The sequence below is a fragment of the Lupinus angustifolius genome, chromosome LG08, assembly GCF_001865875.1.
Source record: "Lupinus angustifolius cultivar Tanjil chromosome LG08, LupAngTanjil_v1.0, whole genome shotgun sequence".
Classification (NCBI taxonomy): domain Eukaryota; kingdom Viridiplantae; phylum Streptophyta; class Magnoliopsida; order Fabales; family Fabaceae; genus Lupinus; species Lupinus angustifolius.
In genome coordinates this window covers 7,702,247-7,715,369 of record NC_032016.1, presented here as the reverse complement: position 1 = coordinate 7,715,369, position 13,123 = coordinate 7,702,247, and the positions used below count along the sequence as shown (strand labels likewise).

At 30.7% G+C, this 13,123-nt stretch overlaps 2 protein-coding genes, 1 long non-coding RNA gene and 1 other non-coding gene across 4 annotated transcripts; 1 reads left to right on the top strand and 3 right to left on the bottom strand.

Moving 5' to 3' along the window:
- LOC109354186 lies at positions 281-513 on the bottom strand. The gene is made up of 2 exons (XR_002108519.1): positions 410-513; positions 281-334 (listed from the first exon to the last, which is right to left on the bottom strand). It is a non-coding gene; the product is annotated as an uncharacterized LOC109354186 (long non-coding RNA).
- LOC109353348 (chaperone protein dnaJ 50-like) lies at positions 3,020-6,232 on the bottom strand. The gene is made up of 10 exons (XM_019595581.1): positions 6,020-6,232; positions 5,856-5,918; positions 5,683-5,749; positions 5,413-5,472; positions 5,276-5,326; positions 5,058-5,138; positions 4,188-4,300; positions 3,914-4,031; positions 3,620-3,746; positions 3,020-3,427 (listed from the first exon to the last, which is right to left on the bottom strand). Exons 1-10 carry the CDS (start codon positions 6,151-6,153, stop codon positions 3,324-3,326), a joined length of 918 nt encoding a protein of 305 aa, XP_019451126.1. The 5' UTR covers positions 6,154-6,232; the 3' UTR covers positions 3,020-3,323.
- TRNAV-CAC lies at positions 6,319-6,392 on the top strand. Its single transcript has one exon. It is a non-coding gene; the product is annotated as a tRNA-Val (tRNA).
- LOC109353664 lies at positions 8,266-11,749 on the bottom strand. Its single transcript, XM_019596010.1, has 6 exons — positions 11,585-11,749; positions 11,284-11,423; positions 10,925-11,110; positions 9,582-9,687; positions 8,803-9,028; positions 8,266-8,719 (listed from the first exon to the last, which is right to left on the bottom strand). Exons 2-6 carry the CDS (start codon positions 11,308-11,310, stop codon positions 8,638-8,640), a joined length of 627 nt encoding a protein of 208 aa, XP_019451555.1. The 5' UTR covers positions 11,311-11,423; positions 11,585-11,749; the 3' UTR covers positions 8,266-8,637.

Sequence of the window (13,123 nt, the reverse complement as noted above, 5' to 3'; positions counted from 1 at the left end):
AACCGAACCTCCCCGAACCTAACCCGAATTTAACAGGTTAAACTCGTTGTTATTGGGTTCGGGTTTTACCTGATATTAAATTTTAGATTTGGGTTCGATTTGGTACATGTGCTACCCTACCTCGAGCCCACCCCATTTAAAAAATTGAATAAATTAATATATCTTCTAACCCTAGTTTTGTAACAAGATGGCATAATTAGAAACTATTTAATAACTCAAAGTCCCAGTGAACCATCTTCTTTATTTATTCTTCTCCTTTGACACAAAAGCAATTGTTTTGTTGTCTATAATTAACCCTTCCATTTCCACTTTGGTTCACTTTTCTGCTCAAGCTCTGCACAAAATAAAACAAATGAATTGAAAATTCCAATTATGGATTGAGAAAAGCTAGTTAGTCGTATGAATGTACTTACTGTTTGGGAGAGCGAAGAATGGAAGCAGAAGAGAGAGCGTTGGCTGAAGCCATTCTTGGTTGGGGTAGAAGATAGTGGATAAGATGAAAAATAACATATGGTTTAGTATGGTATTGCTAATTTCAATCTCGCTCAATTCGGGTTCAGGTTTTGGATTTCGGGTTTGGAGTTAGGTAAGCGCAAACCCGACTCGCCCTGTTGTCATTCCTAATTATGACACACAACTAGGGATAGCAATGGATCTGGAATAGATCGGCTAGTGCACTACCTGGATCCGACTCATTATGCTATTTTAGTACCCATACCTACCTTAGATCCGTGCAGATACATGTTAGGTCTGCTACCTGCACGTCCTTGGGTACCCATCGGATATGCGGTTACTTAGAAATTCAAAAAATATTTTTAAAAATTGTAAATAATTTATACATTTGTGTATATGTTTCTCATGATCATATGTGCTATTTGAGTTAATAAAAATGATAATAATAATTATAAAACATAGTTAAAGTACAACTATATAACTTTAAATTTAAATATTTTTTTTTTTACTAAAAATATAATTTTAAATAAGACAATAAAACATATCAAACGTTTAAGATCTCTATGAACATAACATTAAATAATAATTATGAATTAACAAATATAATATCAACTCTGAAGAATATAATATCACGATTATGACGAAAAATAAGTTTTGCTAACATGAGTCAAGTTATTTTCACGAAGGATCATGTTAACATTATATATCCAAATATTTGGACCAAAAAATCAGATTTCATTTTATTCACACAACTCTATTTCAAGGTTATTTTAGTTAATTTGCTTTATATTGTTTTAAAACATTATTACATGTTCTCTCTATATTTCATCTCACTTTTCAATTATTTCCCTTTTCTTCTTGGAAATGTTACTCACCTCCTTTCTCATAAAACAACTTTTCATTTTGCTTTTTAAGATAACTTACATTTTTAGTTTCAAACGTTTTGCTAAAAAAATTTTATAGTCAAACATAATTTTATAGAAAAAATCTAACTTAATATATTTTAATAGTTAGATTTAATGTCTATATTAATACTTTAATAGTATTTTTGCTAATAATTAAATAATATAGATGCAGCTAATTAATTAAATAATATAGATACAGTCAAATTCTAATAAAGACTAAAGATATATTTCTAATCCGAAAAAAAATTGAAAAAAATCAAAATATAATTGATGCATTTAATTATTTGCATACATTTTCTCAGGAGGAGTATAAAGAATGTAGATGAAGATTGTTTTAAAAAATGAAATGTTTACATAAATGAAATGTGACAATGCAACTTTAATATATTTTGTCTCTTTGTCAATACTCAGACATAATTATAGTGTGCAATTTTCTATCATTTTTATTTATTATAAATTTGATTCATGCAACAACAAAAAATGTATATGTTTGTGGGACATAGGATCATATTTTATGAAAAAAATCATGTTAGCGTTATCATAAACGATTAGTGATATGTATTCTTTTTTGAATTTTTTTAGCAAAAGGTTTGAAACTAAAAATGTAAGTTATCTTAAAAAGAAAAATTAAAAATTGCTTTATGAGAAAGGAGGTAAGTAGCATTTGAAGAAGGAAAGTGAAATAATTGAGAAGTGGGACCAAATATAAAGAGCAAAAACATGTAATAAATGTTTTTAAAACAATATAACATAAATTAATTAAAATACCTTGAAATTGAGTTGTGTGAATAAAATAAAATCTAAGTTTTTAATCCAAATATTTGGATACAAATGTTCTGTTCAAACTATGTAGAAGTCTGCATACCCATTCCCATCCATGCGCACAACTAAGAATTTGTTTTAATCATGTGTTACTCACATTGGTAGTTTAAATTTATTATATACATTATAAAAGTGGTTTAGGGAGATGAGCCCAAAATTGGATTTGCACTTGATTACTTGTACATTGTATAGTAGGTATAATTACTATACATTACAATGTAATATAAACTTCGACCAGATTGCAATGTTATGAAATTCAACCTAAAGTTTTGATCCTCATGGTTCTCGCTCATTTTCATTTTGGTTAGAATAATATTTTCTTTCAAATCAACTCAATTTTCAACTACTCAACTTTTGTTTATTTCGCTCTCCACAAATTTTAATAACTTAATTAGTTATTCCACAACATATTATCTTCAAACATTAGCTCAATTGTTAGATATGAAATATAATCGAGTTTAAACTTTGGGAGTATTCTTACTAAAAAAGAAACAATCTATTAAAAGAATAGTTTTTAATAGTCTTAATAGACAAATAAGGAAGGATTGACTCACTAATGATTTCTGGTAGGAGATAATCATTTTGAGTTTGTAATATGATGACACTAACTCTCTCACTAAGAATAATCATTCTCTAATTGATTCGGGACAAAGAATGAGGACAACATTGGAGACAGATAATCTTTGTTCCTTAAAGCCACCTTTAAGCCTATGCAAACAGCATGAATCATGGCACTAAATGCCAGTTATAACTCAGCAACTCATTTCATTTTCATAAAATATACTTAAAATCATTAAACTAGAGGTGCACAATACCACTGCAAAAGATGCAGGAAAATCTGAGGCCATGTACCCAATTCACTGAAAAAATAATGCAATAGCTAAAAATTACTGTCTTCAAAGTATGCTATTTAGTGTTTACAGACTGTCATCAGAGAACAAACTATTTAAATTGCATGTATAAACTTAGTATTTTTATTATTATAGATCCACAATTTTGTGGTTGACATGAATAATTCTACACTACCCAGTATCCTCCAACAGCCACCCACAAGAAATAACTTTCAGCATCCCAATTTTAACTATCATGTTGCAGTTTAGTTCAAATGCAGAAGTAAAACAAATACTAGTACTTTAAAAGCAGCTATCTTCTGCGCTTTGATTCTTTCCGCGTATCTGCCACATAGCTCTTGAAATTTGATTTCACCCATAAGCGTCTCAGCACAAGATCTTCCTTTCTTGCTTCATCTATTGATAAAATGCACTAAATCAGTAAAATTCAAAAGGTCCATGACCATTGAGATACATGCTAGTAGGCTAGGCAATAATGTAGAATCCAGACCAATGAAGAAAATATAAAAGCAGAATGATTCTAACACAAATAATTACTGTACTTAAGTGGTGCCTAAAAGAAGTTCGTTGCAGATAAATTGTAATCACCTATATTAATCCATCTATCGTGAGGAATGCCAAGGGACCTTTGTGTCAGATAAGAAGCATCTTCCCAAGAATAAGAGTGTTTTCTCAAGTTGTATCTCCAAAACCAACAGCCAGACCACAGCAGCAACTGGATGGAGGGCATAACTAATTAGTACTCACACATAAAACAATATTAATTTCGAGGTTAGAACTGCTTGTGGGAAAGAATTTCATATATGTAAACATGGAATTAAAATAGAGCAATGAGAGCTACAAGAAAAGTAATTGCAGTTTCCAAATGATTTGAGCTCTAACCTTGCCTAAAGTATAGGGTAAAAGAACAAATTGCACACCAACGAGTGTCCATACAGAGGGTTTTTCTGCTCCTGTTATCTGCAGGTCAAGCTCATTGCTGAGGTCTTCCTCCTTTTTCCTGCATATACAGATTTCACAGGCTGTCATTTTGTGCAAAAGAACAAGAAATTATAGTGAATAAAGCCCAATCTTGTAAATTAAAGATAAATTGATTGAACAGAGGATGAAATAAGAATTTGCATGCCCTAAAACCAAACAGAACATGATATCATACTTGTCAATATTCTTTTGAGTCTTCTTCTTGTTTGTAACCCCTCCACTACGTTCAAGTTCCAATGCCTTTAGTCTATTTTTATATGCAGGCGTCTTCTTGACCATAGCCACAGCCTAGACAGAGAAAATTCAGGGGAATGAATCCAGATGCTTTAATCTTTAGAGAACAATTTTACCAATAACAAATAAACCGACTTGCACAAAAAGAATTGTAGTACATACTGCATATCTACTAAAGACAATGCATGTGCACAGCCCTGATCTATTTCAAATCTTTGCTACACATCTAAGATTATAAAGTACATAAAAACATTTTAGAACGCAACAACATCTGGAATCATTTGACATATACGATACAGAAAAGTTTTACCAGAAAAAAATGGGTTTTGGCAACCCTGAACTTCAAGACCTAGCTTCCTTACCAAGTTATGGTCAACAAAAGATAATGAACCCATATAAGATGGTTCACAACAAATCTAAAACACTTACAACATTGTGCAGTTGTGCTGGGGACAAGCAGGTTGAACCCAATATTTAAAAGTTAACCCCTCCCAGGCGCTCAAGATTTAGCTTAGCTGCATGAAATGTGTCTTTACGTATTTGTCACTAGGGCAAATCAGATGTCACTATTGGAATAATTGTTGGTGGTTCAAATGGTGGATATGCAAGCAGGATAACTTACATGCTATTCTATATCAACATAATCTAGGATCTATCAGTTTAGAGAACAGAGTAGGATAAATGCATAATTTAAAAAACAAAAGTGTGAACCTTAATTTAATCAATGGTTATCATATCATTCCAATCCATAGCACCATTCCACATCAAGAAAGCGTTAAAAAATCAAATGATAGTTAATATATCACAGTACCTCATTATATCTTGACGATTGATGTAGATATTGGAAACATGAAATTAAAATAAGAAGACCAACCAACACAGCTCGAGTATCCTAGCATCATGTAGAAATACACAAATATTACAAAAAATCAGGACCAATTGTAAAAATTAATCAATAACTCAACAATCTGAATCAATTTCAACAAAAAAAGTAACACCAGCCACCAGCGAAAATGAATGAAATCTCACCGTCTTGTGACCATAGTATGCACGATAGTACTGAGCAGTGTTATAAAACACCTGTAAACAAAAGATGAATATCCAGTTCAACTTTCAAAAAATTTTAAATTGACAATAGACCATATGAAAACCTAAAATCTAGTTACCTCCTCTGGATGTGCAATCGCATAATCGTATTGCTCTCGCGTGGTTTCATCCTTTAAAATCTGCACACAAGTTATGATAATTGTTATTCACATGTAGTGTTTTAAATTTAAATTGCACTTCACAACCGTAATATTGTGGTTTCCAGAGTCTCCGCACAGCGACCAAACGGAACCGCGATTTAAAACACTGTTCACATGGAATTTAAATCTATTGAAAAATGTAAAGTTGGAGTAGCATAATATAAAATATGCAGTATTGTAATTAGGCACCTCGTAAGCGTTGGCAACTTTAACAAATAGCTTTCGTGATTCTGGATCAGGATTTTTATCAGGGTGACTGAATCCAACGAAAACGGAGAGAGAAATTAAAAATTAGACAAAAGAAGCGAATGAGAATTCGAACCCAAAATTAATAAATTAAAAAATCAAAATTAAAAACTGACTATTTGAGAGAGAGTTTGTAGTAAGCTTTTTTGATTTCTGAGGCATTAGCATATTGAGTAACCCTGAAAATGTAGAAAACAGTGGCGAGGGTTAGAAGAAAAAATTGAACAAGATTTAGAGAAATGGAGGAAGAAGAAAAAAGGGAAGGTTATGTGTATCTTACCCGAGTAGATCGTAGCAATCGTCTTCGTCACAGTAGATTGCGAGAGAAGGAGAGATTGCGGCGAGAACAAGAAGCACCACGAGGAATGGAAATGCGGTTGCGCGCCACCGCATCGGAGGTGGTGGCAGATTCATTTTTTGTTTAGCCGCGTAGGTCGGTTCTCTCCTCACTCAAAACTCGAAACTCAAAAATGCCTCAGTTTCATAAATGCTTAGTCTTGGAAATAAATTGGGGTATTTAACGGCGATTCTGTCTCTCTTATTATGTTAATGCCTCTGAAGAATATACAGCATTAACATGTCTGGGTGGTGTAGTTGGTTATCACGCTAGTCTCACACACTAGAGGTCCCCGGTTCGAACCCGGGCTCAGACATTTAAATTTTTTTTGTTCTTGTCAATTTACCTTGCTCAGAAGGGCTACAACGTACCGTGTCTGATCAATCATTAATAACATGTTTAATTCTACTCAAATTCACATTTCTGTCACTTAAATTAACTCACCAAAAGGAGTCCAAAAATATTAGCTTTAAAAGTTCAAATCAATGCTTTAAACAAATGCTATTGAAGTAATTATAGATGTTGTCAAGGATCTCAAATAGTTATTAGAGATAACATTTTTTTCTCATTTTAAACTACATATTGTAAGGTACCAAAGTTGAATATTGTTGGAATACAAATTTCATTGACTACTGCCACTACTTATGGTGGTAGATTTTAGCAAACAGGTGTGCTTTTTAGATGTTATATCAATCTAAACTTCACATGATGAAATGTTACTCCTATCAATTTTGAAACTTGTAACATATGAGTATTTTAATTCTTATGAAGAGTATTAGATTTCAACAATCCTATATTATACATAATGTTGGAATTATAAATAGAAGCATTTAACATGTGTTCCTAAAAGTGTTGGTATAACTTCACTTATGAGGTAAGGTTATATACATTTAACTGACCATACTAGGTGAGTGTCTCATGCACTTGGTATTCCTTCATTATTAATTTTTTAAGTAAAAGTGTTGGTATACCAAAACATTTCTATAGGCACAAAAGACGAGTTAGAATCCTCTCAATTGTCAGAGAGACAAATATACCTAAAATAAGAAAAAAAAAATATAATTTGACATTTTTATCCATGAAATATAATGAGATGACACTTTTATTCATCTGCGCAAATGTAAAAGTGATAATTTACTCTCCATCTATGAAGCACGGATACTAATACGTGTGTCGGGTAAGATACGTATCCGATACGTCGATACATATTTTTTTTTCAAAATATAGGATACGATACGTTCAGAGATACGCGTATAAAATAATAAAAACACATAAAATATGATAAAATTATAAGTGTAAATCAAAATATTCAAAGTAAAAAATATAATTGAAATTTAAAATCACTGCCCTCCATAACAAATCTATCTTATTCTATTTTAATGAAAACGAATCTATCATAAAATCATTGTCCTCCATAACAAATATATTTTATCATATTTTAATGAAAACGAATCTATGTTATCATGTTTTATTGGAAACGAATCTATCTTATCCTGCTTTATTGAAAACGAATCTATATATCCTATACTTTACTGAAAACGAATTCATATATCCTATATTTTATTGAAAACGAATCGGATACTTGTCTTAATATTTATTTATTTTATTTTATTTTATTAATTTTTGGATACTCTATGAATACGTATTTTTCGAGAATCCGAGTGTATCCGTGTCGGACACCGACACGTGAGGGTGTTTGCCTGCAAAAGACATAGTAGGAGGTTGGTGATGGTATTCTCTGTTTTTATTTCCCTTTGAGAAGTTCAATCACAGTCACAACTTTTTAGGTTGAGATTGACATTTTGTTCACCTAAATGAGAGTTATGGAGTAAAAGCTTTCCTGAAACCTTAGGATAATTGTTTGCTCATCAACTCAGAATTGAACTTGATCCCTTATTATGGCCGATAATTGAATTAAATGCTTTTAATTTGAGGTTATCCTTAAATCCACAATTGGAAACACACATCACATGGTTGTTAACATATGCAAATGACAACATCAATCATAATGGTCAGTTGAAAGTTGTTTAAGGAAAAGGATCTAATCTTCACATGATTTTTTTTACCAAAGTACACTTGCATATGAAATTTGCCAAATTAACCTAAATCTTTTGCTTGGAATGAAAAATGTTTGTCACCTTTCAATATAACCTAAAGGGGGACAAAGATATGGACTAAGGAGTAGAAACTAGAAAGAGTAAAAAGTGATTTTATCCTCTAACTCCACAATGCCTTAAAAATACATCAAATAAACTGAAAGAACTCATTTACATGTGATCTATATCTGTTGCTGTATTCTATTGGTATAAAAGAAGTATTCCTTTCCCTCCCCTCTCTGTCATAGTTCAGTATCTCACTGAATTTGCTACTTGTAGTTCCTAAAGATGTAACTGATTCTGGCATCAAGGTGGTGGGAATGTAGCTACCTTTCAACTTCTACCAATTTGTCTTCTCCAAACCTCTTGTTTCCGAGTTTTGCTACAATCTGAGATTCTAACTTGGTTTTACTTCACAGTTCACTTCTCATTATCTCACTATTTACTTATAAGTTGGCAGCATAGTCAATCACCTCCATATTCTCCCACATTTTCTTTGCTAGTAACAAGGGTGAAATATATGAGCAACATTGTTCCCATGCATGACCTGTTTCACATCTCAGAGTATTAAAGCACATATAAATCCAATAGTGTGAGACCTGGATCCAAGTTATGATAGCTGAAACTTACAAGGTGGCACAGAAAAGAACAACCCTTTTAGGGTCAAGGAGCCATGAAGATGGTCGTTTGAAACTATATCTCCGAGATAGACTTTTGCTTTCGGTGTTGTTGTTGTTGATGATGTTACCAGCAGTTATAGTAATCTGATGATGAACCTGTGTATTGGTGGAATGGCGTGGGGACCCTACGGCGGCCACCGCTGTCTTTTCCGGCCAGTTAGACCCTAACAGAGAAGCTGCAGTTCAATGAAACTCATATCAAATATGAATATGATAAGAACATTACAAATTCAGAAGCTTGTCCTGATTTCTGACAATTGCAGAGTATCTGTGGCCCAAGTATGGGATCCAAACAAGCTATCATCATGTATCATTCTAACATCATATGATTTCTACTTGTAATCATCTAATAATTCAATTTCATTTAAAGTTGTTTATGAGTTGAGTTTTGAAAAGTAATTAATAGAAATGAAAGATTGGAGTCACAAGGGTATGGGAAGAGTAATAAATAGACTGCGACCGATTGTTACGTGGGTATGAGAAGAGTGAAGAGTCACAAGTGATACACCACGTCTTGAACCAAAACCTTAAGGCATTAGTTTCATAAGCCTTTCCTACTTATAAACTCTTTCACTCCTCTTCGCATATCCAATGTGAGATTTCACAGTTGAATAAACTCAACAGAGTTTAATATTAGGAATGATATGGTTGACACAACAAAACAGAGTTTACTATTAAGTTAGAACCCTAAAATAAAACGAGTTTGTGTTATTATTTTTATAAAGGTACCTTTTGGTGAGGATGTAGCAGATACAGGGTCCCCATCATAAAGTGTGGCATTGCCGTTCACCTTTCTATCAACCCCACGCTGAGATCCTTTCCTGGGAAGGTTCCTCTGCAACTTAACAATGTAATCGGTATAAAAAAACTTAAATTTGCATTGAAAATATTAACTATAATTAGCATTTTTGTATACACATTTTCTTAAAAGAGCACATTGAAAATTAAACATTGTATTCATGCTTAACAAAATATTATCTTTTATTTTTATTTCTTATCACACTTTTTTTTTCTTGAAATAATTCCTATGACGCAATTTTGTGATATAAAAAATTAGTGAAGGTGAAAGAAGTGGGGGAGGTGGGAGAATAATAATAATAATGTTTGAGAAAGACTTTCACTTCTAATGGCAGCAAAGGTTTAGTAAAGTTGATAACGTGTAATGTCCTTCCCTTTCAATTTCAATTAATTAATAATCATGGCCCTATTGGTGGTGGTGAAGGTCTAACATTTAAATTTAGGTTTATTTCTGAGTAGACACATTTAGATTTAGGTGAATTTAGTGTCTGGTTATTTTAAAAATAATGTATAAAAATTCAACTTCATCTTTTATTTTTGTACAACCAAACCAATGTATCCTGTCATTCTACGACTAAGGAATTAATCACTTTCAAGTGTGTGGTTGTTACTCTCAATAATAATTACTCTCAAGAATTAAACTATTGATTTTTTTGTATCTTATAGATCTAGTAGAACATTAATTATATTATATAACACAGGTTCATCAGCATATATTTTTTAAAAGGAGAACTAATTTTGGATAATTTGAATGAGACAACATAATTTTCATTAAAAATGTATTTTATATAATAAAAACTAACTTTTAACATTTACAAACAAAAAACAAATTCTTTTAAGAAACGGGGAAGAAAAGTTGAAAAGAACGTTGACCCATTTTACTTGTAAATGGACTCAAAAAATGATCAAAATAAGTATTACTTTCAAGAATCGAACTATTGATTTTTTAATGATCTTATAGATTTAGTAGGACATTAATTATATTATATAATAAGGGTTCATCATTTTTTAAAAGGAGAACTAATTTTAGATAATTTGAATGAGACAACATAATTTTCATTAAAAAAAATGTATTTTATATAATAAAAACTAACTTTTGACATTTACCAACAAAAAAACAAATTCTTTTAATAAACGGGGGAAGAAAAGTTGAAAAGAACATTAGCCATTTTACTTGTAAATGGACCCAAAAAATGATCAAAATAAAATAATTATGGATATTAGAAAAGTAAATATAATAAAAAATAACAAGAAAAAAAATAAAATTATCTTACTGCAATTCTGGAATTGGGTTTGGTATCTTTGTTGTTGATGCGTGGAGAGAAGGAATCCATATCAACTACAAAGCTCTCAGATTCCTCATACTGATATCCATTTATTTGTTCTGAAACTGAGATTTTCTCACTACCCATATTCTTCTCTTCTCTTTCCAAACTCTCACTACAAGAAGAATTCAAATTCTGCAAAAACACAAACCCAAACAACATAAGACACATTACAAAAGATTATGTTTTTTTAATATATGAAGGAACCTAAAAGCACCCATGTTTTTTTTAACAAAGAAAGACCCTTAATTCAATGGAACAGTTAAGAAACAGAGAAAAACTGAAAACTGAAAACGAATAATTCTTACCAACTTTGGAATTTCTACCACTTCCATCACTTTCTTGGTGAAGAGAAATAATGATTGGAGGAAAAATATATGTTCAGATTTCAACCTGAAAAGTTGCGTGTAAAATGAGTCATACAGCTCAGGCTATAACTATTCAGCACCTGATTCAACATGAATATGAACACCATAAGTCAAAAATGAATATGAATTTAAAAACATATAAATAAAATGGAACATCGACCCGTGAATCATAACCAGAAGCTTCTTCTCTTTTCCTTCTTCAGTTACCAGATAATTAGGAAAGCAAAAAAAAATCACTTACCTGAAGTTCTTTTATTCTTTGGGGTATTATTTTGTGTTAGTTAATTTGTAACGAAAAGAATAACACCTAAGTTTTTGTCTTGTGTGAATGAATTTTATTGGAAAGAAAAGAAAAGAAAAGAGAGAATGATGATGGAATGAAAGGAAAGAGTGCAAGAGGAAGAGACAGAGAGCTTAGAGGTTTCAGATTTTCTATAAATGTTTTCATATGAGTTCAACTATTATTATATTATTTATCATTCTTATTTAATCACTTTTTAAAAAATTAATTCAAATATAAATAATGCAATAATTGTGTATATATTTTTACATTAACAATATAATAAATTATACCATATTATTTTAGCAAAATGTTATTTACACACCAAATTTTTCACATCCTTATAAACCCATATTGATTTGGAAAAACAAAAGTGTATTGGTAAGTTCTTTTATTAAAGTATATCACGTTATCTTGTCTTGTGCAATTTTTTATTCAAAGTTATTGTGACGTGTAGCAGATAAATAACATTTTTAGGAATATAATTAAGTGGATTATCGGGCGTGAATCGATAAGTTTATAGGAATATAATTAAATGGATTTATATATATTAATTACTATATTATTATCCATACCATTTAAACGTTTGCTTAATTATATTTTTTAAAATTTTGAACATATAAAGTTGAAGAAAATTCTAAAACTTGTTACACCTATATCTATTAGTCAAAAGAGTAGATTGAAAGTCATTTCTAAATTATATCCAAGTATGATGTAATTATCTTAGTTAGTCAAAATATCAATCCTATTAAAAGTATATTAGCTATTTTTGAGAAAATTTGATATGACAATATTATCATTTAACCCGCTTTTACGCACAATAAGTATGAGAACTTGTAAATGATCCCTACATAATTACAAAGAAACAAACGCAGAGAAAAATCTTTAAAAAAAAATTGTAGATGTTGTAATCCAATTTTCGATTGAACATAAATTATATGACTTAAGAGAAGAGGAGGAGGGTCATATCCTTCTCCTTTATGATTTATTGAATCCCCACCAAATTTTTGTGGTTAAAGTAACAAAAACTTTTTTTATGTTCAATTTTATATATGATAGTCTTTTAGAGATTCAGATTTGAAAATCGATTATAAATTGAATAATATATTAGGATCTCATTTGATCATATTAAAGAGTAACATTTAGTTGCATGAACTACTTTATGCCATAAGGTGTTTTGTTATTTATTTATAAAGGAAAAACATAATATTCTATTTTTTATCTAACAAGATTTTATTTTGCTTCTTCATATTTGCATGTGTAACAAGATTTCTAGTTTGAAAAACATTTGCTCATTGTTTGTATTCTATTTAAAATGGAAACAAAAATGGCATAACGAGATCAATTAAATGATCCGTCTAAGAAAAGAATTGAGTAGCCACAATTATTCCCAAATCCTTAATTTTTAATACCAATTAAAAAAATATTAAAATTTATTTTATTTTGCATTTATTATTCATTATTAAAGCAAATATTTATTATTATTATTACCAGATACTT

What these genes read in the sequence shown, in the direction of transcription:
- LOC109353348 (XM_019595581.1), bottom strand. Translation starts at nt 6,153, where the DNA reads ATGAATCTGCCACCACCTCCGATGCGGTGGCGCGCAACCGCATTTCCA. An exon ending in TACCCTATACTTTAGGCAAG is followed by an intron (nt 3,747 to 3,913) that starts GTTAGAGCTCAA and finishes CCCTCCATCCAG; the next exon opens with TTGCTGCTGTGGTCTGGCTG. An exon ending in CGATAGATGGATTAATATAG is followed by an intron (nt 3,428 to 3,619) that starts GTGATTACAATT and finishes TTTTATCAATAG; the next exon opens with ATGAAGCAAGAAAGGAAGAT.
- LOC109353664 (XM_019596010.1), bottom strand. Translation starts at nt 11,310, where the DNA reads ATGGAAGTGGTAGAAATTCCAAAGTTG. An exon ending in TGGTAGAAATTCCAAAGTTG is followed by an intron (nt 11,111 to 11,283) that starts GTAAGAATTATT and finishes GTGTTTTTGCAG; the next exon opens with AATTTGAATTCTTCTTGTAG. An exon ending in TGCTACATCCTCACCAAAAG is followed by an intron (nt 9,029 to 9,581) that starts GTACCTTTATAA and finishes ATTGAACTGCAG; the next exon opens with CTTCTCTGTTAGGGTCTAAC.